At 37.9% G+C, this 26,675-nt stretch overlaps 1 protein-coding gene across 4 annotated transcripts in view; it reads left to right on the forward strand.

Annotated features, from left to right (window-relative positions):
• The window catches only part of NNT (nicotinamide nucleotide transhydrogenase), a 42,640-nt gene that overhangs the window by 1,506 nt on the left and 14,459 nt on the right, over window positions 1-26,675 (forward strand). For all 4 annotated transcript variants that reach the window (XM_080575058.1, XM_080575055.1, XM_080575056.1 and 1 more), the window contains exons 3-17: window positions 6,480-6,709; window positions 7,844-8,061; window positions 8,715-8,802; window positions 9,528-9,616; window positions 11,159-11,346; window positions 11,562-11,695; window positions 13,951-14,142; window positions 15,280-15,433; window positions 15,881-16,042; window positions 16,803-16,913; window positions 17,715-17,860; window positions 18,870-19,065; window positions 20,470-20,703; window positions 22,639-22,799; window positions 23,328-23,507. In XM_080575058.1, coding sequence (XP_080431184.1) covers window positions 6,480-6,709; window positions 7,844-8,061; window positions 8,715-8,802; window positions 9,528-9,616; window positions 11,159-11,346; window positions 11,562-11,695; window positions 13,951-14,142; window positions 15,280-15,433; window positions 15,881-16,042; window positions 16,803-16,913; window positions 17,715-17,860; window positions 18,870-19,065; window positions 20,470-20,703; window positions 22,639-22,799; window positions 23,328-23,507 — 2,483 coding nt within the window. The remainder of the gene's footprint in view (window positions 1-6,479; window positions 6,710-7,843; window positions 8,062-8,714; window positions 8,803-9,527; window positions 9,617-11,158; window positions 11,347-11,561; window positions 11,696-13,950; window positions 14,143-15,279; window positions 15,434-15,880; window positions 16,043-16,802; window positions 16,914-17,714; window positions 17,861-18,869; window positions 19,066-20,469; window positions 20,704-22,638; window positions 22,800-23,327; window positions 23,508-26,675) is intronic.

Below are 26,675 nucleotides of genomic sequence, written 5' to 3' on the forward strand. Positions count from 1 at the left end.
GCAATTTTATGCTAGTTTACAGAGCTTATGCAGAAGGTATTTGTCTTTTTTATGAATAACATGGATCCAAATACTCTTTACAGGTAGGTGGTCAGAACTGCTGCTGATACTTATTTTGCTTGAGGGTAGTACTTAAATGCTTTTCTTAGCTAAAAGCCTGAGTTCCCCCTGAATTTTGCTTTGTGTGCATGCAGTGGAAAATACTTTCCTCATAAAGAGAGTATCTGAAAGCATGATAGTATCTGGATGTAGTTGTCCTGTGTAAAAAAAAAAAAAAAAAGTACGTGTGATGTATGGTAGGTGCCACATTAGTAGATCTTTTGGAGGTCTAGAAAAGCATCAGTGTTTGTGAACAGAAATGTCTGAGAAAACACAGTGCATGGCATATAACCTAGAAACACCTTTACCGTGTGGAATTTCTACCAAACTGCATTAGTAGCTGGTGCGTTTTGGGGTCCTTTCAAGTCAATGACATGGTGTTTGGGGATTCTGAAGAAATGTGGTGGGAGAAGAGCGTTGTTTGTTTATTCTGGCAACTTCTGATAATCTGTATCACATGACTTTTTACCAAAGTTGCATGGAGAAATTTCTTTAAATTTCAGAATCTTCTTTTTTGAATTTCTTTGACTGACAGCCTAGGGAGCTGGGTTCTGTGAAAACTGATCAGGGCATTGTTTTGATATCCCATGATTTTTTTTTCCCAATTTTTTCTCCCATATTTATTATCTGAATGAAAGAGACATCCGTCTGTCTTGATATTGCAAATTATCCTTTGGTTGAGCATGTTAACCTGGGATGTAGGAAACTAGGTTCAAAGTTCTTTCTCAAATATCCCAGGTAAGGGCTCTTGTTGTTTGGATTTGTAATCAGTTCTTGTGTTTGGCTTTGACTGCAAATTTGATCATGAAACCGAAGGATCTCTTCTGTTTTTTTCAAAATCACTATATCTGTATGTCTGTATATATTTTTTACTTGTTTTTATGAATTGATTTTCATAAACTTTTCCATAGGAAGGGATAAGTCTTGTTAGCATAATATGTTTAAGCATTCAGTGCTGTCCTTTCCACTCTCATGTGGAAGCCCTTGTTTAATGGAGAGTAGTGTTTATATTCATGCAATATAGTTGTTTAATACTGAGAATTATTAAGTTTCATAAGTCTTCTGGTTGATAATTAAGCTGTCCTTATGGTTCATTTTGGTAACATGAGATTTGTCATTCAGCAGAGGACAAATCAAGGATAAAGCAGTAATTGAGGGACAAATCAGTAACAGTAGTGCTGCCTATGTATACTTATTTATGTGCTTTTGAATCAAAATTCAACAGCGTATAAAATTACATTTTATTTAGTTTTAGGAAATTGTTTGCTTAAAGTGATGCTTGGTGGAATCACTGTAAGATTAAGAAAAATAAGTTTTGGGAAAAGACTAGTGGTGCTGTGTTTCTTCTTAAGCCTGTAGTTATTACTTCCACGATCTCAAATAAGCTTTCATTTAGTCCACGATGTCTTAAGTACAGGAATAACAGTTCCCTGCACAGTGGAGAGACTGGAGTCAGTTGAAAAGTAAACTTGGAGGATGGATATGTTTCTTACAGCTGTTTATGTTGCTGCTATTTTTTCTCGTTCTTAAAATCACAGGTATTTTCATACAGGAATAAACAAGTATTCCAATGGTCTATTTCAACCAGTTGCCAACATCAGGTTTTTCAGAAAAAGATGTAAAACTTTCCTAGACCCTGCTAATGGGTGCTTGCAGAGTGACCAACTGAAGTTTCTTATTATGCATCCAGATTGGCTTGCCCACAAATATATGACTTTCAACCCCCCTCTACCTTGGGATTTGTAATGTTCTTTCTGTTTTTGTTCTTTCCTATTTTTTTCTAAATCTTGCAAGACTTTAAGCCTATAACAGTTCATTGACGATTAATTTTATAGCTAATCTGTACATTATTCATAAACTGTATACCTCTTCTCTCTTCTCTTCTCATGTAAGGGCAAGGCTCAGGTGTTTGTTTAATCTTCTTTATCATTCTTTTTTTTTGCCTACATCATATTGCTGTTCTGCTGAATTTGTCCTCATCTTCAGAACAGGTGAGATGGTTTGTTTAAAGCTATTGTTAGAGTAATTTAGCAGTTAGGCAGGTTTCATATCCTGTTTTCCCATTCCAGAAAATGTAGCTTATTTCTCCCTTCTGTTTTGTCTCAGTCAGTCAGTGATATTTGCTGATCCTACTTTGCTACAGGGTACTTCATGAGATCAGGTTAAGCAGATAAATGTATTTTTCTCATTTTTTTCTGCATAAAATATTCTGGGTTTTCTTGATAGCTTTAATTTCGGATCTTCTTTAAATACCCAATTTGTGAATGGAAGTTAAGTGGAAAAGATTGCTTTTATAATACTTCTTAATTGTTTGATTTCTGAAGCTTGGAGATCTAGATTACCTGCATGTATTGTGTTTACCTGAAGTTCAAGACTGTGCTTTCCACTTTTCTTCTTACACCGTGCAGTTTATATTAAGGGGGGTGAGAAAGCATAATAGTAAGTGTCTTACTTAAAATTACAGTATTCTCATTATTTTTTCTAAATTTGAATTTACATATGTTTAATGCTAAGATTCTAAGGCCTGTGAAATTTAATGATTCTACTTTTGATAGTGGCAAAATCCTTTTTGTGTTGATTCTTTATATCAGAAAAAGTACTGTGCATCTCTTACTGGATGAACAGCACATTTGAAGTCTTCACGTGACTCATAGTGGTCAAGGTATGTGTAAATTGGTCTGTGTTTGAGAAATGTTCTTGATGTCGTAAAGCAGTAAGTTACTAAAACATAGCCCAGGCACTTCATAAAGAGATTATCTTGCATGGAGGCCTAAAAATGCAACTTGGAAGCTTCATTCATGCAGTTTTAAACCCAAGACAAAGTTAGCAGATGTGCTTTCTCAAGTTAAAAAACTAAATCAGGGTTCCAGTTTTATAACTGAAACTGCTGGATTCAACAAACCAAATCTGTGTTAATAGTTTAGCTTCCTTCAAACCCAGTATTCATCATATCCTCTCTTGAAGTTTCAACATAGATCTTTACTTTGCAGTTGTAGACATTTGCTCCGTTTTTGTGTTCAGTGATATGATAGCTCAGGGTACTGTCCTTAAAAAGTGTCTTTTAACTGGTCTGGTTAAAGGCTGGCAAGCTGACACCTGTTAGCTTCACTTTTCACTTGAATTCTGGTTGCGAGATATTTGGCAGTGGGACAGAGGAGAAAAGGGGATAGATCAGCGAGACTTGCTGAATGTTCTTCTTGGATTTGATTTCCCAAAGCATTGGAGGAGGACATAGTCCTCAGTGTTGGTCTCCAGTCATTGTGCTTAGTAGAGGAGGTACAAATCCTTTCTGTATTAAAACAAACAAACAAAAACTTTACATGTTTTTATTGCATGCCATGCAATAATGTGAAAGATGGAAATGAGAAAACACGTTCGGCACATAGTACATATTCATGTCCTGTCCTTTGTAGCTTTTAGCTCTTCTGCTCTGGCATTCCACACAAAAGCAATTGAATAAAAATAAGTCAGTATCATTTTTCATAAGAACTTGGGCCTTAGCAGATAGAAATATATTCTGAGAAGTGTGTAAGCTTTCATTGAGCGCCTGTGCACCTTTAAATTTGCAGCCATTGTTCTATTCCCTGTATGTGCTCTAATTCATTCCTTCCTCTCTCTGTATTTGTCTACTGCAAAAAACTTCCAAAAGGAGAATGCAAATGTGTAGCACCCTAGTTTTTATTTTCTCATTGCTTCTTGAAAAGCTTTTTGCCTCCAGTCCTGGAGATACTTCTTTCCTGAAATTATGGCTCATCTCTCACTCTAACAAATTTCAGTCATTTTGGTTTCATTTATGCTTTTAAAAGACAACAGAGTTCGTTTCCATTGAGTTGATTTCATGAAAGTCATAAGCATAAGTGATAAGGATGCACTTAGTTGCACAGTGCTGTTCAGATGCGTGCGCTGGTGAAGCAAATCTTTGCCAGGCATTGTCGTCTCTGTGAGTCTGTTGTTTTAGATGTGCATTCTCGTACTTGTTACTACTTGTCCTTTATAGCATTTTTTTAAATTGAGTTTTGCCTTAAAAATTTTTTAGATGTTCTCCAACATAATAAATATCACAACACTTGTCTTACAGTTTTATTAGTTTAAATTAAAGAGAAAGCTAAAATAAAAAGTAATAATAATAAGTAGTTCTTTGATTATCTTTCTTGCTGCCTTCTTATTGGTTGTGTTTAATTTAGTTTTTTTTCTAATGGATGAGACAAGTACAGGTAGATATCTAAGTACCAGCTCTTAGCAACTCTTTCTACTGTATTTTCAATCAAATTACTATCAAATTGATAGTATCTTGAGAGTTGTTAATCTAAAAATTTCAGATGTTCAGCTTTAAGCACAGTGCAGTCCCAGTTTTATTTCATAGATAGGTTTAGATTTAAAAATATCAAAATAATTAATTTCCTTAAAGTTCTCATAGTATGATATGACTTTGGTTTTGTTTTACTTGTTTCTATCACAGTCAAACAAAAAGTGAAAAGGAGGCCTTCCTAAAATGTGCAACACTTTCCTAGTCTGGCACAGTTTTTACAGCAAAATGCAGAGTATTGGTGGCCAATTAAAAATCAGATTTACGATTTAAAATAAGGCTATCACCCTCTTTTGTTTGCTTTTTGTTGTTGTTTGTTTGCTTGACCTTTAATATGAGTAACTGCTTAGGTGGCTCAAGCTATTTTTCAAGATCACATATGCAGTGTAGGCCTTTCATATAAATGTCAGAATCGAGATTTAAATTCTGCATACACATCAGTGAAAGGTGTTGCAGAACTGGGCCTGTGTGCATGCTGTCTAGCAACGTGGCAGCGTGATTTATGATTGTTCTGCCTGAGACTGTATTTATAAATGTATTTAAACACTTGATTGGATCAGAGTTTAACTGTCAGACTGGAGGACTACAAAGAACAAAGTTAGACGTTTGTAACTTGAAACATTAAGTTTGAGAGAAGCCCTGCTGAGAAGGACTTGGGGATGTTGGCTGATGAGAAGCTTAATGTGAGCCCATGTGCTCTTGCAGCCCAGAAGGCCAACTGCATCCTGGGCTGCACCAACAGAGGGGTGGGCAGCAGGTGGAGGGAGGGGATGGTGCCCCTCTGCTCTGCCCTTGTGAGGCCCCACCTGCAGTGCTGCGTCCTGGTCTGGGCCCCCAGCACAAGAAGGATGTGGGGCTGTTAGAGCGGGTCAAGAAGAGAGTCATGAAGATGGTCAGAGGGCTGGAGCACCTCTCCTGTGTAGACAGGCTGAGGGAGCTGGGGTTGTTCAGCCTGGAGAAGAGAAGGCTCTGGGGAGTCATTACAGAGGTGTTCTAGTACCTAAAGGGGGCCTACAGGAAAGCTGGGAGGAACTCTTTGTCAGGGAGTGGAGTGATGGGACGGGGGAATGGCTTTAAACTAAAAAAGGATAGATTTAGATTAGGCGTTAGGAAAAAAGTTCTTTCCTCAGAGAGTGGTGAGGCTCTGGCACAGGCTGCCTGGAAAAGCTGTGGATGCCCCATCCCTGGAAGTGCTCAAGGCCAGGCTGGATGGGGCTGTGAGCAGCCTGGGCTAGTGTAAGGTGTGGGATGTTGGAACTGGGTGATCTTTAAGGTCCCTTCTAACCCAAACCATTCTATGGTTCAAAGCTAAAACTGGCAAATTGAAGCTTCTGCGGTTTCCTGGTGTTATTTTATAGAACCTGGAAGAACTTCAGGTAAGGAGATAAAATTAAAGAGAAGTGTAATTAGATAAACCAGTAGCCCGATACTTCATTATTCTTCAACTACTTCAAAAAACTGTCATTTTTTCATTTTCTGTAGCAACCTTTAGAGATGTACATTAATGTAATTGTGCCCCTCAGTGTGCTTTTGTGGTATGGTTTTTACATTCATTAGTAGTGACCTAGGACAACTGTAATATGGTTTTGATAGACATTTAGAACTGATGTTTATTTAAAACACAGTTCTGCTACTAAAACTCATTTGTGTATTTCTTCATAGTAAAGTTTCTTCGTAGTAAAGTTAAAGTAAAGAGAGGGATTTAAATTCATCTTATACCAGACTGAATGTGTTATCACCAGAATACCTTATATTGTATATTTGTTATTCTGATTTATACAACCAGAGTTGTATGAAATCAGATGTGTATGAACTGCAGTAAACCCTTGTTAGTGCTTGCATGGATGATTGTGCTTCTCTGCTGATACCTGAGAGAACAGGGACATTTAGAAAGATGGCATAATTTGAAGAAATGTAAACTGCACTGCTAGAAACAGTAATTCTTCCCTTTCCCTGAAGAGAATCATTAAATGTGACATGTGCATGTCTCTGTACAACACTGAGGAGTATCATTAATATAAATTCAATAATCTTCAGTGCAACTAATGCTATCTTACCTTATCCCCTCCTACAGGAATTCCTTATAAACAGCTGACTGTAGGTGTCCCCAAGGAGATATTTGAGAATGAGAAGAGAGTGGCTCTATCACCGGCTGGAGTTCAAGCCTTGGTTAAGCAAGGCTTCAATGTTGTGGTGGAATCTGGTGCTGGAGAAGCCTCCAAATTTTCTGATGACCATTACAGAGAAGTTGGAGCAAAGATCCAGGGGACCAAGGAAGTCCTGGCTTCTGATTTGGTTGTCAAAGTAATTGCTTTATTTATATATTTGTCTTTTTGGAGAAACACATAGGTCAAATTTTTCCAGTAGTCTGCTGAAAGTTCAGTAAAGAAGTTCCTTCAATTTTTTTTGTTTCATTCTAAGTTCTGATTTAATTTAGTCTTTTTATTTATAGCTCATGTGTGCAGCTATAGTACTTAACTAGCAAACAACAGCATTGAAAAATTTGAGGATAATTTCTTGTCAAGTTTTTAACTACCTTGGAGGATTTGTTTTCTAAAGAAAGGTAGGCTAGTTCAGGACACTAATCAGACAAGATCCATGCTCTAAGAAACTTCTACTCTAAGATTAGCAACGCACAACTCCAAGTTACTCTTCAGGGAGAGTTGCTTGGAATTTTGAAGGTGCGAGTTTCTAAGTTTTCTCAATCAGACATACAAAAATTGTGCAGCAACGGTGTGTTTCAAAAGTACTTGTAACTAGAGGAATTGTAATTGATCAGTGAAGACTGCTAAAAGTGAAGTTACTTGACAGCTATTAGGTTATGCTGTGTCCTGAAGGGACAAAATGGGCCTTCATCTTGATGTCGAGGCTTCCTTTAAATGTTTTTTTTTTTTTTGAAATTATTCTGTAAGGATTGAATACAGAGTTTCTGTGAGTTAGTTTGCGAACAACCATTTTTGTTTTTTTATAAATAAAAGAAAAATTGAGTATAGATCAAGATGGGTATTTGCTGGGGTTCATTCTTGTAATTTCTTGTTTGTGGTAGTGCATTGCAAAACTGGTTAGCGATTCTTAGCCTGTAGAGTTTAACTGGCACCTATGTTCAGTACTCATTTTGTTTGCAAACGGCTGGTTTTGAGACAGCTGTCTGTCATGAAAGCCAGTAACTGCTGATTAGAAGCTGTGAGATCTTTCTGAAAGTTTGACTATTATTGCTCTGTCACCCATCTACATGGAGCTAATTCTAATACATGGACAGCATCTAATAAATGCATTTACTCAGTTTAGTTGTGTAAACAGCCTTTGATATACTTCCTTCCTTGTGTATTTTGTGGGTGGAAATGAACAGACTGCAAGCTGTAGAAAGGAAACAGTGTGCACTGATTTATTTCCACTGATTAGTTTGGAAACTTCTTTCTTACTTCTTCCTTTCTTCAGGTGAGGGCTCCAATACATAACCCGGCTCTAGGTGTACATGAAGCAGACCTTTTCAAGACATCGGCTACCCTGATTAGTTTTATCTACCCAGCACAAAATCCAGACCTTCTGAAAAAACTTGCAGAAAAAAAAACTACTGTCCTGGCTATGGATCAGGTTCCACGGGTCACCATTGCTCAGGGATATGATGCACTTAGCTCTATGGCCAACATTGCTGGGTATGAAACTTATTTTTTTATTAATAAGAGACATAATTGCATAGTAATCTGCATTTTCAGATAGCTGCTGTGATGTTAACATGGTGTCCAGTCATCCGTTCCAGGAAGGCTATGAAAGCAGATGGGTAAAAGAAATAAAGTTGAGCACCTTGCCCTAAGGTATATAAATCTGAAGAGTTAGCTATCTTTTTTTATTTTTTTTTCCTGAATGTGTGCTTGCTTGTCTAAGTGAGCTTACTACAAAATTACTCTGGGTTTTGCAAATGTGTGTACATGGTTCCTTCCCTAATGAACCTTGGGTTGTAGCCTTTGAAAGTAGCTTCGAAGACAACACTTAACTTTTGGCAAGTTACGTATTTATTATTCATTGAAAATTTTATTTGAGAGAGTGAATAGTTGTCGACATCCAGTATTCTGCAGTCCAAAAGTCCTCTCTGAAAATGCAATGCATGATTGTTTTTCTTTTTTTTTTTTTTTAAAAAGGGCAATAAATATGAGCAAAGATGGAGAGACTGTTGGGCCCAAGAATAAGATAGTAAACTTGTTTCATCTTGTGTATGCTATAGTCAAATGTGCATCTTTTTGATGGCTGTCATGAATGGAATTGTGCTGAGCCAGGGAAAATACTGAATGTTTTCTTCCTTGCTTGACAGCTACAAGGCTGTTGTACTGGCAGCAAATCACTTTGGTCGGTTTTTCACGGGTCAGATCACAGCTGCTGGTAAAGTTCCTCCAGCCAAGGTAAGTGCAATTAAGCAGATACTGTGCCAGGGGAATATGTGAATTCCTGATCACAGTTAACCACTGCTGAAAACTGTTCAAGGCTTTTTTCCCTTCTTTGGGGCTAGTTCTATAGACTTCAGAAATATGTATTAGTATTCCCATATGGATTTTTGTTGACTACCTATAGTGTTTTCTTGGGGGGGGGAAGAATAAAGTAATTGGAGTTTTAAGTTTGCTTAGTTTTAAACTTCAGACTAGATATACATGGATGTTTATTTATATATATATATATATATATAGATGTTTTTTTTTTTCTGGGGTGGAAGGTGAGGAAGCAGTTAGGAAAAGTCAGAGATGCAGGGATTTCGGATGTGTTGAAGGCTGTGCTTGAAGGGGTTGCTTTGCTTGAAGGAATTGCATGCAGTTGGATTAGGATGAAGAAAAATGAAAGTAAAGATTAAAAAAAACAGTGAGAGAAATTAAGGGGAAAACCCATATCTGCTTCCATAAACTATTAGCTACAGGTGAGTTGGCTCTCAGATAAATGAAATTAAGAGCTTTTAAACTGTTACTTTTATAGGGCAATTTCAGTCATTCTGGGTTCTGTGTCCTATGTTAACTCCTTTAAATGACTGTTTACAATGAGGTTTATCTGCTGTTGTGAAAGTGGTACAATGTTGCTGTTTATCTAATCAGCTCTACTTTTAGCTTATGCTCAAAGCAGGATAATGGTATTGTTCTAGGTCTTGATAATTGGAGGAGGAGTTGCTGGCCTGGCTTCTGCAGGAGCAGCGAAATCGATGGGTGCAGTGGTTCGTGGATTTGATACAAGGTGGGTGTGTGAAAAAAGAAATAGCAATCTGAAATGGCTTTCAGCTAAGGTTGTTTGCAGCAGTAGTCCAGTGAAAGCACTCTTTCTGCACTGAATCACAATTCCCTTCTTACCGTTTTTTTCCTGCATTATAGCTTCATTTTTTATTCTGCCCAAAATTGAAACTTTCATGAAATCATTCATAACTATATGTATATAAAAAAAAATCACTTTATGAAAATGATAAAGACAGGGCCTTTGTCCAGAGTTGTGTGTGTCTGTTTTTTGGGTTGCAGGGAAGAAGAGTAAAGAAAGAATCTCTATGCTCTCGTTTATAGCTTGCTTTGATCCAGGTTTATAGCTGCGTATTGTCATTCATGTCTACTCTCCTGATCCCAAAGAGAACTTCTCTAGGAACTTTTTTGAGGCAAACTTCTTTCAGTCTGCTGAAGGAAAGAAAGAGATCAAGTTATTTTATTTATGAAACTCAAGGTGAAGGAGCAGGAACTGCATCTGAAGCTGCTTTAGATGCTGATTTCTTGGGGGATCTCTTTTATGTTCAGAAGTATTATTTTGTCCAATGGCCATTTTTAGAGTAATAGACTGGGAAAATTACAGACAAACATTCTTATTGATACAGGAAATGCAAATGTGATTAAATTTTTTTCATTTAAGTGGACTTCTTATATTTGTCTGTGGTTAATACTGTATCTACATTGAATTACTTGTTTGTTTTTATGCAGAAGTGGCATCTAGTGCTACTTAGCTGTATCTGACGTGGAAGAATAAAAATGAATATGCTCCAGATTTATGATGTGCATTATTAAAAAAAACTTTCACTCTAGTTTGTTAGAAAAACTGTATGTCATAAAAAGAACAAAATCTGTTTAAAGCATTTCAATTTTTTCTTCTAATTCCAATTTTAAGCATCCCGTATATTTTTCTCATTGTATGAGAATGTATGTGGTAAATCCTCTGCACGTTGTGAATCTTCACCTCACTGGAATTACGTTATTTACTGTGATATAATGTGATGCAACATAAATTACAGTTTTACTGTTAAAAACATAATACTGTACAAATAATTGTTAAAAACATTTCTCGCTGTGAAAGTCAGACTCACTGGTATTTCCCATTTCACAGGCTAAAGACAGGGCCACAAGCTATGGTGTCTATTTGTCACCTACCTTAGTCATCTAAGTTAGGGCTCTAGACTTACCTAGTCAAGGCAACAGAATTGGGTGAGCAGGTGTAGTCAAAACAGCTAAGTTCCCAGCTCTGCTTCTTGGAGCAACTCCACTGACTGTACAGGAAACCTGCCTGTAAGGCTGCCTACATTCCTTATCCAAGGGTCATCATTAGGGACCTAAAATTACTGATGCAAACACTTCTTTCACTAAACACAGAAAATTGAGGACTTCAGTTACAGTCTCCTTAGTACTAGGATAAGCTTTAGATTTCGTGCCTGAAGACTGCTACTAAAAAGATCATAAAATTCATGGTGGATTGAGCTACTTCTGAAAATGCAGTATTTTCCTTCCCCCCACAATTTTCTTTCTCTAGAGCTGCAGCTCTGGAACAGTTCAAGTCTCTTGGTGCAGAGCCTTTGGAAGTAGACATAAAGGAAGCTGGAGAGGGCCAAGGTGGTTATGCTAAAGAGATGTCCAAAGAATTTATTGAAGCTGAAATGAAGCTCTTTGCCAAACAGTGCCAAGATGTTGATATTATCATCACTACAGCACTTATTCCAGGTATGTTTTACATGAAATACGCTAATTTGTCTTTTAGCTTGTGTAAGTTTGCATGTTTTGGAGCTGTGTCTTCTGTTAAAACAAAAGTGTTAGATGCTTTCTGTGTATGTACCTCATCCCTCATAAACATCTGTCTTTAAAGTGACCTTTTTTCACCACAAACTATCTGCAGAAAAAAGCTGTATTTTTTAACTTGCTTTGTCCTGTCTTGACAGGTAAAAGAGCTCCAGTCTTGTTTAAGAAAGATATGATTGAATCGATGAAGGAAGGTTCAGTTGTTGTGGATTTAGCTGCAGAAGCAGGAGGAAACATTGAGACTACAAAGCCTGGAGAATTGTATGTTCATAAGGTAAACATTTTGGTCTGCACGTTGTTCTCAGTTTGCATGAATTCACATTCATACTTAATCTGAAGATAGGATTTTATAAATTGTATGCTGAAAACGAGTAGCCATTTTGTCTGTTTGGACTAAAGTAGTCCTTTAGATTTGCATTTGGTTGAAAGTCATCTCTTTGTATAATAATTTGAAGATTTTTAAAGAAACAAATACCTTTTTGTAGTATTAGTTAGGCTGGTAAGTAAGGAAGCGTTTTTTCTTAGGCTTCCAGTTCAGTGGTTTGTCTCTGCTGAGCTGGGTGTGGTCTGAGCTTCTTGGTCTACCTAAGGAGACATCAGTAGCAAGAGATTCTTTGACTTGCTCATCACCTCTCACAACTGGAGGTTATAATCCATGTCACTGGTACAACTAAATAGGTTCAGACTGTATCAGTGTGTATTTTAGTGCAACCTCTGGCTTAGCTCAATGCAATTTAAGCTTCGAAAGGGTGTCATCTTGATATGTCATCAGCCTCGCCAACAGGACTGTATCTCCCCTAGAGTATCCAAACCACTTGTTAACCAAACTAGAAGTAGCATTAAATTAAGAAATTTTGACCTGCGCTGGACTAACTACTTTGTGTTTGCTCCAGTGTTCATTGACTCAAGTTGAGTGCTTGTTTTCAGTTCATAGGTTTTATTTTTGGTACATGTGAGAAATCTATTAGTGATTACTGAAATATGTTCAAAGTAGCAGATTTCCCATGTTGTTATTTGGTAACATACACGTGGAGTCCTGTGTCCAGCTCTGTGGTCTCCAGCACAAGAAGGACATGGACCTATTAGAATGAGTCCAGATGAGGGCCATGAGGATGATCAGAGGGCTGGAGCACCTCTCTTGTGAAGACAGGCTGAGGGAGCTGTGGTTGTTCAGCCTGGAGAAGAGGAGGCTCCGGGGAGACCTTATAGTGGCCTTCTAGTACCTAAAGGGGGCCTACAGGAAAGCTGGAGAGGGACTCTTTGTCAGGGAGTGGAGTGGAAGGACAAGGAGTGATGGTTTTAAACTAAAAAAAGTGTGGATTTAGATTGGATGTTAGGAAGAAATTCTTACTTAGAGTGGTGAGGCACTGGCACAGGTTGCCCAGAGAAGCTGTGGATGACCCATCTCTGGAAGTGCTCAAGGCCAGGCGGAATGGGGCTTTGGGCAACCTGGTCTGGTGGGAGGTGTCCCTGCCCATGGCAGGGGGGTTGGAATTAGGTGATCTTTAAGGTCCTTTCCAACCCAGACCATCCTCTGATTCTGTGAATGTAAGGGCATAATGCCAGTAGTGCTGTACTCTAGGGAAGCCTCTAGAACATATTGCTACCATGGTTGTCGTTAATATAAACAGGGCTGTACACATATATTGCGTGTCATACGTTGTATTTGTGGTTTTCAAGACTTCTGGTGTCTTTGTTTAAAAACTGAACTTAGAGTGTGTAGAACAGAAGTAAACAAATACTTGTTTGAATAAGTTATGTGGAGTGCTTTTAGTCAGAGGCATATTACCCCTGAGTATAGTGTACTGGAACTGAGCTGTGGAACTGAGCAGCAGTGCGGAACTATTAGCAGTGTTCTACAGCATTGTATCAAGAAGTTGGAGTTCCTAGAAGTATGCACAGGTCTTAGCTGTAAGCTGCAGGAGCAGTGTTTTAATGTGAATCTGCTTGAGCATGAGGGGGTGTATGCTAGCCTTGGTTTCCAGTGTCTTCCAAAAGCTCAAGAGCCTGACAGCCAGGTATACTCACATTTGTTCTGTGAGCAGTGTGGATATTGTGTTATATTTCTACATAAGTGTGAACCTGAGCATACTTCTTGGACAGCTAGCTAGCTCTGAGGAAGCTCCTTTCACTCATCTGTGGTATAGAAAATTGCCTCCAGTGTATGCCCTCTGGAAGGATTGAGAAGGTGCCAAGCACTGAGCAGGATAATCTCTTATCTGGTTGCTTTAAGAGAATCTAAGTTCTGAGAGAACAGTAGCGTTTGGAGAAGTCAATCTCTTGTACCAGTATGACCTTGTCTCTGTGTAGGCTAGTTGCTAATAGCATTTAATGTGTTGGCTTTGATCATGTTGAATTTTCTAACTGTTGTAAATAACCCTCTCTCAGCTGATTCTGTTAGAGATGCAGGTAACAGGAAAAAAATGAGACTGTTTGGATACATATTTCCAGAAGGATGTATTGGAAGAGATGCTGCTTTTTCAGAACACTGAAAGACTAGTCCTTATATTTTACTTGAATCTTTTTCAGGGTGTTACACACATTGGCTACACAGACCTGCCTAGCAGAATGGCTACTCAGGCCAGTACTCTATATTCTAATAACATTATCAAACTACTAAAGGCTATTAGTCCTGACAAAGAGAACTTCTACTTTGATCCAAAAGATGAGTTTGATTATGGCACTCTGGATCATGTAATTAGAGGAACTGTAGTAATGAAGGTAGGTCAGTAAAATATTCCCTTTCTGACTTGCGGGTACATATTTTCATGTTTATTAGTGCTGTCTCCTTAAAACATATTCAAAGATAACTGCATGCTGACAGACTTCAGAGGTGTTTTGGTGGACATTGTGGGCAATCATGTTTGTATTCAGTTGAATATTCCTCTATCCCTTTTTGTGAAGGAAAACCTCTTTGGTTCTGTCTTCTTACCATGGTTAAACAAATACCTATGTCTACTGTTGAAAAAGAGGAAAATATTAAACTTTCATGTTGTTCTCATGTGATAAAAAGTAGTTATTTAAAACAGTTTAGAAATACTATTACAGGCCCATAAAAACATTCCTCCTTTATTACTACTATTTTTTAATATATAAATACAATTTTTTGTTTATAGAAGAGTAACTTCAGAAAAAAATAGTGGATTTAGAATATGCAGGATAGTTTAAGTTTTACTGAGAAATAATATAGAAACTTTGGACATGGGCTAGTATGGTCTTGTGCAATGACAGTATGCAGAACACTTTTAGTTCTATTAGGTAGGAAAGAAGAGGTATTAATTTTTGTTGAGTTTTGTTGGATAATGTTACCAAGATGTTTTAATGCTTATAAATACCTATTTTGGAAGAGGCTTATGTTGACTTCAGATCTCTAGACCACTGAGGAGGTGTGTACAATTTTCAGGTCTGAAAGCTCCAGGGGTTTCTCCTTCAGAGACCTGGGAACACACAAAAATCTGAGACACATGTCTGGACCCTTTCTGAGGTCTGGCAGACTGATTAGAGTTCTGATCTGTAGTAGAACTTGCTATTTCCAAGCCCCCATTTTATTTTGGATAAGTGTTTTCTATCTAAGAAAACTTCCCTCCTTGTTTTGGGTCCAGCTTTCAAGCCACATGCTGTGCTTTTACCTGGTACACTTGGACCCCAACATTAAATTGTGTCTGATAAATGTGTGAACCAGTGTGGTTAATTTAGTCAGGCTGTACTGTTCCTTCAGCCTTGTAAACTTCTGATGCGTAAAAAGGAAGATGCTCTAGGATGTTAAGACTTCACTGAGTTACAAGATTAAGAATAGTACACTCTTCTAGTTATAAAGCATCTGCTGTGTTAGGCATAACTGTAAATATCTCTTGTCAGGATGGCAAGGTGATTTTCCCAGCACCACCACCAAATAACATTCCTCAAGGAGCTCCTGTGAAACAGAAGACGGTAGCAGAGCTGGAAGCGGAAAAAGCAGCTACTATTACACCTTTTAGAAAAACTATGACTAGTGCTTCTGTATACACAGCAGGTAAGCAATTTCCAGAGTTGGAGAATCAGTGTAGACTGCTCCTCATTTAATTAATACTTCTAAGTGACTCCTCATCTTACTTATTGAATTTAATAACTAGCTCAGAGACCAGTTGATTGGCTGGTGTATCCTAGCACAAAATCAGTGCTGTGTAATAATTGCTTTTGAGAGGAGAATAAAGTTTTAGAAATTTAACCAAAAATACTAACATTTCAAACAGTGCTGACTCACACAGTGAGCATGTGTGTGTGTTTGTTTTTTGTTTCTAACTATCTGTAAAACATTTCAATTGTTGAAGAACTCTTGCTAGGAATTGTCCATACTTTGCAGCAGAACCAACTTAATCTTCAATCTTTAATGTATTATGTGAGACTTAAATACCCATAAGTTTAAATGCAGGAAACCATTCAAAAGTTGTAAAATAATTTTCCTGTGCTTTTCTTCTAGGCTTAGCTAGCATGTTAGGACTGGGCATTGTAGCTCCTAATACTGCTTTCACGCAAATGGTGACGACATTTGGCCTAGCTGGAATAGTGGGGTACCATACAGTATGGGGTGTGACTCCTGCTCTTCACTCTCCACTTATGTCAGTGACTAATGCTATCTCAGGTAAGTAATAGTCATACAGCTGCTTATTTTCTACTTGAAGGAGGCGCAACTCCTTTTATGTGAGCTTTAGACAAATGTCTGATTTGTCTTTTAAAATGGCAAAGAGCATCTCTACTTTCATCAGTTACAAGGATAACTAAAACACTGTTTCCAAGAGCCTTTTTTTTTTCCAAAAGAAAGGCAAATGTGGTGTTGCGTATTTTTTATTTTTAACAAACTTTCCATTCTTAAACTCCTTGCTTTAAAGTTTGTTTCACTCAGGAGTGCTGCAGTCTCTTTCATACAACACACCTTTTCTCCCTTGTGTCTGAAGTATTGACCTGAATATAACATGTCTTTCATGTTTTCTGCTTTTATTTTCCTCTCCTCAAAATATGTTCTTTGGAGGTGGGGGGAAAATTCTGACAGTGATCTGTAAGATTGATAACATAAAAATTTCAGATAGGGAAAGAGGCTGTCTGTGCCTTTGTGACAGGCTACAAGCTTGATTTTTTTGACACTAAAAGCAGTTTCTTTATTGAACCAGTATTCAAAGGCTGACTCTGTGCTTGAAGCACCGTATGTTAAAACTACATTTGTGTACTAACTGTTTTCATTTGAAACATGTTTGTATTAGTGAAAAAGATCATGGCAATTTTTTAAATACTAATAGAGACTAGATTAGGGGTCAAAATTTCACTCTGTTTGACAGCTGGAAGAAAGCTTTCTATAGATATAGGACCTTCTAAGGTTCAGTAACTTTTTTTTCTTTTTTAAATAGGACTAACAGCAGTCGGTGGGCTGGTATTGATGGGAGGAAACTATCTCCCTGAAAATGCTCCTCAAAGTCTAGCAGTGCTTTCAGCCTTCATCTCTTCAGTCAATATTGCTGGTATGAATGTTAGCCTTTTTTCAAGGATAACTTAAAGTACTTTTGTAATTCTTTTATTTCTTTTAGATCTTTAAGTGGATAGACTTGAGAAATGTTATTCTGGAAATAGTGTCTAAGAACATCCATAAAGGGAAAAACAAAACAAAACACAAAATTTCATGGTAGCTAGTGTATCTGGCTTGTATGCCCTGTGGAGTAACCTCTCTTTTTTTTTTTTAAGTATTTAAATGTGCATTTTACAGTATTCTTTGGGTGATGGCTGTATGAAATATATTTTCCTGTATGCCTCCAGATGGTATTGCATTTAAACTTGAATTCCTTTTTCCACTTGAAAAATATACCCCTGGAATAGAATGAAATTCTGTTTGCTTGATCTTCAGAAGTCCCAGCTTCAAAATAAAAAGATGTGAAAATAAGGCGTGTGACTTATAAATATATATTTTTTTTTTGCTAGAATAGACAGGGAAAAGAGCAGAATCATAAACCAGACTGCACCTTATAGCCAGCAGAGAGTATGGAGTAAAAGCAAGTCCTCCAGGCTTTCAAACTCCTCTTTTTATGAATTCACTTCAAAGGTTAAAACAAAAACAAAAACAGCAGGATCTCACCCTGATTCCACCTTTGTTTCCAGGTGGTCTTCCAGCTTACTAGCTTTCCAGAAGGTTTGTTGGTGTCAGTTACTAGCTTTGTGTGGTAATATGGTTTAGCTAAATATCTCTTATAGCTTAATAAGCTATATAAGCTCACATGCTTAATTTCAGACTTTATTTTTGTAAAGTTGTTGCTTTCTTTTTTGGCTAGGTGGGTTTCTAGTTACACAGAGAATGCTGGATATGTTCAAACGTCCCACTGATCCTCCTGAGTACAACTACTTGTACCTGCTTCCTGGTGGTGTATTTGTAGGAGGTTATGCAGCCGCTCTCAATGGTGGCTATAGCATTGAACAGGTAAGAAGATAAACCTTGTGGCATTCAGCCCACTATTCACAATGTAGTGTGCTTCTTTACTGCTTAGTCTGTTGAGGTGTAAATAGCAAATCAGCTACTGTGTTTTCATCAGGTTTGTATTCCCACAAGGCCAAGCTAGAGTTGATTGACTTTAAGCTTGCAATCATACCCCAAATACTGAATCTATAGTTCTAAAAGCTTATTTTTTTTTACTCAAGAGCCCACAGATACTTTGTTATTTATTGGATAGTTTTCCTAAGCTACACCTTAAATGTTAAAGTGACTGTAGGAAACCAGGCTTTGGTTTAAATGTTTCTAAAAGTTCAACTTGGAATGACAATTAAAGGAGGTGTGATGTCTGTAAGGAATGAAATTTCAGTGCAGAGGGATATGCAGAGATTGTACCTATAGAATCTTTTATGGTAGGCTTTTGTTTGCGTTTGTTTCAATAATAAAAAAAATAAATGTATATTGCCTTTTATGCTTGGAAGAAAAAAGTCAATTCAAGCATAGCTTTATTCCAGGTGCTTGTAATACATAACAATTTTTTACTTATCTAGACATGTTATGTGTAGCTCAGTTCATTTAAGTTTGCTTATTCTTTATGAAAGCAGGAGTTCAGGGGCACTGTGAGCAAAGTCTGAAAGTATTCCTATAATGAACGGGACAGTTCAGCTATGGAGTAGTACTGAAGAAAAACTTGCTTCTAAATTGATGAGGAAAGTTGTATTGACTTGAGTTTAATATTCGTGGTGAAGATAAACTAAGCTCATAAAATGGGGAAAAAGTTTCAATAAAGATCACATTTTAATTGGTCAAAATCACATCTCTTAAAACAATTTCTCACAGTCAAGAGTTTGATTTTTACTTCAATTAAGAGCAAGTCACCTTGTGACTTACACACATTCTGGAGAAAACTGTATTGTGTAGTAATCAGAAAGCTTTTGACATCAGCTGTGCACTACGTACCTCTACTTCATATATTCTTATCCATGCTTTTCTTTTAAAGATGATGTATCTGGGCTCAGGCTTATGCTGTGTTGGTGCCCTGGCTGGTCTGTCCACACAAGGAACAGCACGTCTTGGAAATGCTTTGGGTATGATTGGTGTTGCAGGAGGTTTAGCAGCAACCCTTGGAGGCCTTAAACCCTCACCTGAATTGTTGGCTCAGATGTCAGGTGCGATGGCACTCGGTGGTACCATAGGTATGTGTATTCTACTATAAACTAATGAATATATGCTTCGTATGTGCATTTTTGCAAGCTGTAGATAAAAAATATTGTACAGGTCACAGATGAATTGACTTACTGTGGTGGTTTCACACTGATGGCTAGATAAATTCCACCACTCTGATCTCTCGCTTCCCTTCCACAAAAGAACAGGGGGAAGAAATATGATGAAAAAGGGCTCAAAGGTTGAGATAAGCAGAAGGAGATCACTCACCAGTTATTGTTGCAGGCAGAATAGACTCAATATAGGGAGACTTATGTAATTTATTGCTTATTACTAACAGACTAGAGCACTGATAAACTAAAAGCAAGCTAGAAACACCTTTGCCCCCCTCTTCACCCTTTTCTACCTCCTCCCTCCGAGTGGTGCAGGGAAATGGGGGCTGCGGTTGTTCCTTAACACTTCGTTTCTGCTGCTCCTTCACGCTCACTCCCTGCCCCTGCTCCCCGTGGGGTCCCTCCCACGGGATGCCGTCCTTCCCGAACTGAGCCTGCGGGGGCTGCCCACAGGCAGCAGCTCTTCAAGAACTGCTCACACATGGCTCCGTACCACGGGGTCCATCTGTCAGGAGCAAACTGCTCCAGCACAGGCCCCCCCTGGGCGGGGGTGTCTGCAGGATTGTTTCTCCCTACATTTTCATACTCCTCTCTCCTGGCTGCATTTTTTCCTATTTTCCTTTCTCAAATCTGCTCTCCCAGAGATGCAACCAGCATCGCTCGCTGGCTCAGCTCTGGACAGTAGCCGGGTCCTTTTTGGAGCTGCCTGGAGCTGCCTCCTATCTAACAAGGGGCAGCTGCTGGGCTCTGCTCACAGAGGCCATCTGCGCAGTCCCCCTGCTACTAAAACCTGGTCAACAGACTAATTTATGGCTTTCTTATATTATTTTGCAAGTATGTAAATGAAAAATTACAAGTGCCAGGGCATTTATTATTAATGCATCGAGATATGATAAAGAATGGGGAGACTGGTGGAAAAGCAGGAATATATCATCTATGTTGTGGAATCTGGGTATAAAGAAGCAGGTGAACCTGCCCAAGTTCATACTTACTTGCCCAAGCTGAGTTGCTTAATGAATGCTACCAAATTCCCTTTTTCAAACTGTGCTTTCTTCACATAAAATGTTGAATTTCTCAATGTTTAATTAGGCTTATCAGAACAAAATGTACTTTAATCATCTCCCTAATTTGTATCATATCCTTATTGCACATTTGCAGCTTTCTGCTACTCAGCAATTTGTAATACAGAATGTATTTTTCCATTAGAGCAGGTGTGTATTTGCATGTATTCATTGTACGGTAAACCATGGTATATCAATTTCTAGCTGCATAGATTGGTTATGTTTTTGTATGACTTCCCTTCTGTCTTCAACTCTTTAATAGGTTTGACGATTGCTAAACGCATCCAGATTACAGATCTGCCTCAGCTAGTGGCTGCTTTCCATAGTTTGGTTGGTTTGGCTGCTGTGCTCACCTGTGTAGCAGAATACATGATCGAGTATCCTCACTTTGCTACTGATCCAGCTGCAAACCTCACCAAGGTTGTGGCATACCTTGGCACATACATTGGAGGAGTGACTTTCAGTGGCTCTCTTATTGCTTATGGAAAGCTGCAAGGTGAGATCTTTTTGTTCAGAACTAAGTATTAAAGGCTTGCCTACCTCTCCCCCTCCAGGATTTAGCTCTGCCTGTAGACTGCTATGTAATTGGAAATAAACCTTGTGTTTTGCATCAGGTGAAGTTTTATATGTTTAATTCTTGTGGCTGTACTGTTTTCTATTTAATTCTGTTCCTGCTTGTGTACAGCTTTATTTATGAAAGGTTTGTCTTCAGTGCTTGGAGATATCTGACTTGGTAATTAGTAGTGGTAATAAGCTTCTCTCAATTCATCTTGTCTAGAAATAAGTGTTGCCATAGAGTTATTAAGACACTGTACCTGACATTTATTTTATTGAAGTCTTGTGATTGCAACTTCATCTTCCTGCACAGATATATTAATTGAAACCCTTGTGTTGCTGGACTTTATGAGCACCAGAAATATTTGTGAAATTTTGTTCTTAGCATCATTCAGGCTTCATTAGGTAGACAGTTTTGCAGTATCAGTTAAGACTGTCTTACTTTAAACAATCTGATTTACTATTTACCTACCATGCAAATTCCATACTCCATGCCTCTTGATGTTTTAGTAAATGTGCGTAAACACACACTAACTCCTGATTCTTAGGCACCTGAAGGTTTCCTTATTACACGTATTTTTGATTATGTAAGCACACAGCTTTTGGGAGGCAGATAGTATCTATTCTAAGAACTTCCAGAGAAGAGAAGAACTTCCTATTACTAATCCTGTTACAGCCTTGCAGTAGTTCCTTTGGGAAACATCTGTTTGCTTTCTTCAGTGTTTCAGACCACCATTGAAGGAGGAAGCATGACATTGATGGAAAGCTGTCTTCTCTAATAATCTTTTGAAGGATTTGTCAGTAGTATGTATTTCTGCTAAGTAGTTAGTCATTTGTTCTCGATTTTCTTCCACTTCTTCATCTTTGGCCTCACTTCCACGCTCCCCAGTGATACGTGTGCACGTCCTTGGTGAGCTTCACTGCCTATTTCAGCCCACTTGTGTTTTTTTCCCCTTCCATTTTCAGATCAGCATCATAATAATAAGCCTTTCTACACCATCCTATTGAACTAGAGGTAGTAGGTCACACCCTTTGTCTTCAAGTCCTGAGACTATCAGTTCATTCTTTCCCCCGAATTCTCATAAATTTGAGACACGTGGCATCTAATTATGTAAATCAAAATTAATGGATCATAATGGATAAGCTTGCATTATTTTCACTCTTTGCTGTGTTATTTTAAAAAAGAAAAAAGAAAACAAAAAATCACCAACCCCCTAAGGTGAAAATAAGGATGTTTGTCTGAACAAACATCCTGAATCACAGAACCTGTGAATCACACAGCTGAATCACAGAACCTTTTTTCCAGTGAAGTCTCTGCCAACATAGGAAGCTGTGGGAATTCTGTGCGACTGAGAGTACTGGTGAAATTAAAGCATTTCAAGCAGGAGTATTGTATGTTTGGGGTTTATCTGTGTAGTCATGTTTTTGTAAGCACACACCTTTTGAGAGTCTGATAATACCTGTACTAAGAAGTTCTAGCTAGGGCCTTCCTATTACAGAACTTCACATACAGCATGTGAACTCTTGGGGCCAGAATGTAAGTTGAAAAATCAAAAACAAAACCAAACGAACCACATAATGAAGGCTTTTTTGAGAGAAAAAGATATTTAGATTAGGTAAGTTATTCTGAAGCACTGAAGAAAGATTGGGAAATAAAATGAGTTTAAACAGGAATATTTGAGAATCTAGAATACACCTGAATGCATTGCAATACTGAGTCAGTACAAGGTCTTAGTTTCTACTAACTTTTGTCTCTTCTCCCAATCCCCCTCCCTCCTTCTTTTTCTCTTTTGTTGAGGTATTCAGTCTTGTCTGGGGCTAGAGACAGACTGTCCTACATGTATGTTTCAATTTCTGAACATGCATTTGATTGCAGGTATCCTGAATTCTGCACCACTGCTTTTGCCTGGTCGACATGCATTGAATGCAGGGTTGCTGGCTGCTAGCATTGGTGGAATGGTTCCATACATGATTGATCCTAGTTATACTACAGGAATTACTTGCCTAGGTTCTGTGTCAGCTCTCTCAGCCATAATGGTAAGTTGGGGAATTACAGAAGGCAAAACAAATAACCAGTTTGCTTTTCATCTTCTCAAGTCTACTCTTAACAATTATATTTTACCATCCTGAGTCACTATCATTCATCATACACAGTGCCTATATGTTGACTTTTCAGTAGTAAGTTGAACTGACTTTCCTAAATTTAGCTGCAAAATAGAAATGTTCTGAAGAACTGGCATTGATATATCTAATTACTTTTTGTAGCTATGACTTAATGGAGCCTTTCATATACATTTAAAAGACTTTTGGAAAGTTCGTTCCTAAAAAAAATCCATGGAACTGGTCAGTTGATTTTATGTGTAGAGATATGTAAATAAACACAGATCAGGACAATGGAGTGCCTTCCTCTCCTCCTCCTCGATGTCTCCTATATTAAAAATACTTGGATTCTTTATTAAGTAACTTCATATTTATTTTTTTAATGCTTCAGGCAGACTGTCATTTGTGCATGTTCTTTTTCGTTGTAGCTTATACTGGAAGTATGCATTGTCTTTCCTTTTTCAGGGTGTCACTTTAACAGCAGCCATTGGAGGTGCTGACATGCCTGTAGTTATTACTGTCCTGAACAGTTACTCTGGATGGGCCTTGTGTGCTGAGGGCTTTCTACTGAACAACAACTTGCTGACTATTGTTGGTGCACTCATTGGCTCCTCTGGGGCCATCCTCTCTTACATCATGTGTGTGGTAAGTGAACAGAAATTGTGCTTGTTTTCCAAGTGCTGGAAAACCTTATTCAGAATGTTTGCTAGAAAGATTAGCAATCAGAAGACCAGACTGCTAGGTGTTAGAAGCTAGAATTTTTAATTGAAAGTCCTGGACTAGATGTAAGTCATACCTCTTAATTTGGAGAGACACCCACTTCAGAACTAAGGAAAGCCTTTGCATTGGACTTGTGCAATTGGGGTTTGAATTTAAGCTCTTAATAGGTATGATTGCTCATGCTCAACTGTCTTTTTAGTTATGTCACTCTGCAGTGTTGTTAACTTAAACTAAATTTTAAGTTTATCAGCAGGAGGAGATACTTTACATAGTGACTTCCTTTTTTTTAAAAAAAATTGATTTGTTTAGAGTAATTTTTTTGTGTGGGACAGTGTGCTTGAAGTTTCTTCAGAAAATAGTTACTGTGAAGTACCACATGGTGGCAGCAAACTTGCATAAGTTTATTGCTGATACTAATGTGTGTGTCAGAGCAAACTTGAGCTTTAACTCTTTGTGTAATCCTACTGTATTATTAGTAATTGACTTCCTTTTTTTGGGGATCATTTACTCAGAAGTTCTTCTTGTTTTCCTGTATCTCTCTCCTTTGTACTTTCCATGACAGAGACTTAAAAAAACAAACAAACAAAAAAAAGCTGTTCACCTAAATTGCTGATATACATACAATCAGCAATTTAGGCTGTATCAGTAGAAAGATGATGCTTATGGGGCAACATAGTTGTGCAAAGTATGTTCTTTAAAGTAAATATCAGATTCTTGTAAGTCTTGGTGAAAATACAATCTATTGGATATATATTTCCCCACAGGCATAGTCACTCTACAGCTTAATTTTTCTTTTACTGACCCTTTTCTGTCTTTTACTGACCCTTTTTCTGTCCTTTCAGTACTTGGAGTTTTGAGATACTTGCTGGTGTTTTTTGGGGTAATGCAGGTAAATAAGAAGCTTAGGGATTTAATTAACAAAATAGTTATGCAGTGACAGAGGGGTTTTTCTCTATGTATTTCTTAACATTCAGGAAGCTTAGTTTTTCAGATAATATTCTAAAAGTCTTGTGCTGCTTCACTTAAGCTTAGACAATTAAAGTTGATCAGCCAGTGAAATTAAAATCAGTTTGTATAATTTCTGTACAATACACAGAATAACTTATGTCTCTCCCAGCATTTTTCTTTTGTGCTTTGCTTCCTTTAATGGAAAACATTACTTCTAAAGCCTTGTTATAATCAAGGGATTCATTATCATTGCCTTCTTCAAGCTGTGTTTCAGGAAGAAAAAATGCTTCTGAGTTCCAGTGGTTCCAATAAAGGTCTCTGCTTTAGGCTGTTGTAACCTGTGCTAATGAAGCAGCGCAGTTTCTCCCTACATCCTTTTTTTTTTTTTTAACCTCCAATATGACTTCCATGCAAAACAGGATATGTATTGAAACTCGTCTAGTGCAGACCTTCAGGTATTTGTGGAAACATAATGGCTGCAAGCTTTTTACATTTCCAATTGCCTTTTTGTGATAACACTGCATCCATGTGATCCCTTACAGCTTTTACACAAGTTAATAAAACTGGCCAACACGTATTCAGGTAATCCCTTAAAATTTTGCACTCATATCTTATTGACTGATTTTTTCCAACCATTCCTGTTTTGTGCCTATGATTAGGGTGAGTTAAGGACAAAGAACTTAACTTTCAAACAAAAAAGCAAAGGCCTGTACTGGTCACTTGTCTTGTGGATTTTGGTTCTTTTAAAGCACTAATGCAACATGCCTTTTTACAGAACATTTGATTGTATTAACATTTCCTTCTCCGTGTCTTTTTCAGAGTGAATACTTGATGATTGCAATTGTAGTATTAGAATCAGTATGCTTAGGGATGGGGAAGATGCTTCAGGTAGGAGAGGAACCATAAGCTGAAGTGATGAAACAGAGCAAGAGGAGGCACAGATTGTGTTAGTCTTACAAATTGTATGCTGCCTCCGCGTGTATTAACTGTGCTGGTTATGTGGGTACAGTGAGTGTGGAAGAGCTTGGCGTTCTCAGGGATCAAGGGCTTGGTTTTACCTGGGCTGGAAGCCTCAGGCAGTGTCACTTGTGTGTGTATATATATATATATATATGCAGCAGAAAGGGTTTTCTTCTGGTAATTGGGTTATCTTTGAATAACAGCAGTGGTGAAGCCTGCTCTTTATTTGTATATGTTTGTGGTGGTAAAGAAGGTGAAGGCTATGGAAGACTTATCATACTGTCCCTGTGCTGGGTAGGTCTTAGCTGCTTTGGTTAATTTTATTTAATGAGGTCTTGACTCATTTTGAAGCCTTCTTTGGTTCATAGCCAGGAAAGGGTGCTACAATCTCATGCATGCCTTGTGTGTTTTCTCAGATTTCTAATACTTGAACCTTTTTTTACTTTGTCCTGGTCTTACTGTTGTCTTTTGGTTTAAATAAGACTTGAAAGTGCTTAGCTTCTTGTAGTCTTACAGTGTGCAACATCTAAAAAATGTATTCTTCTGCCTAGACTGTTTTTGCCAGATAAAACTGCTATAACTTACTAGTCTCTTCTCCCGTTTGAAAGTTTAGTATTTTGATACACATCAAAGGCAGTGTGTTCTTAAAGGATAAAACTACTGCAGTCTGTACAAAAATGCGGATTTCACAAAACCTGCATTTGGGCCCTACTATGCACCATCCTTACAGTATCTGTATCAGAATAAACAAAAGTTCTTCTAACATCTTTGCTGTGCTTATTTGCTAGATACTGAATTTCACAGAGTGGCACATCTTCTCAGGCTATAGGAAAAACCTGTGGAGTTGCATGAGATTAAGTATCAGTGGAAAATGGACTTGGAAGCATACTTTTGTGTGGGTGTTTCCTTTCACTTGTATGTGTGTCTCTCCAGATCCATTCTTAAAATCTGCTGTGATTTATGAGCTAGCACAGCAGGTGAATGACACACATGTTTAATTAAAAAAGAAATTTATGCCTGTTCCTTCCCTGCTTCTGAAGTTTTGTTTATTGCAATTACAAGTTTTGCCTACTTCCAGATATTGCTTTGGGACCATGCTCACAAGGAGACATGCCAGTGAAAGCATTTAGCCAGTGGCTTTTCCTGGCTGTGCATCTACAGAGCCGAATTTTCAGGATGTGTTCT

The sequence above is a fragment of the Anser brachyrhynchus genome (assembly GCF_964034855.1).
Source record: "Anser brachyrhynchus genome assembly, chromosome: Z".
Lineage (NCBI taxonomy): Eukaryota > Metazoa > Chordata > Aves > Anseriformes > Anatidae > Anser > Anser brachyrhynchus.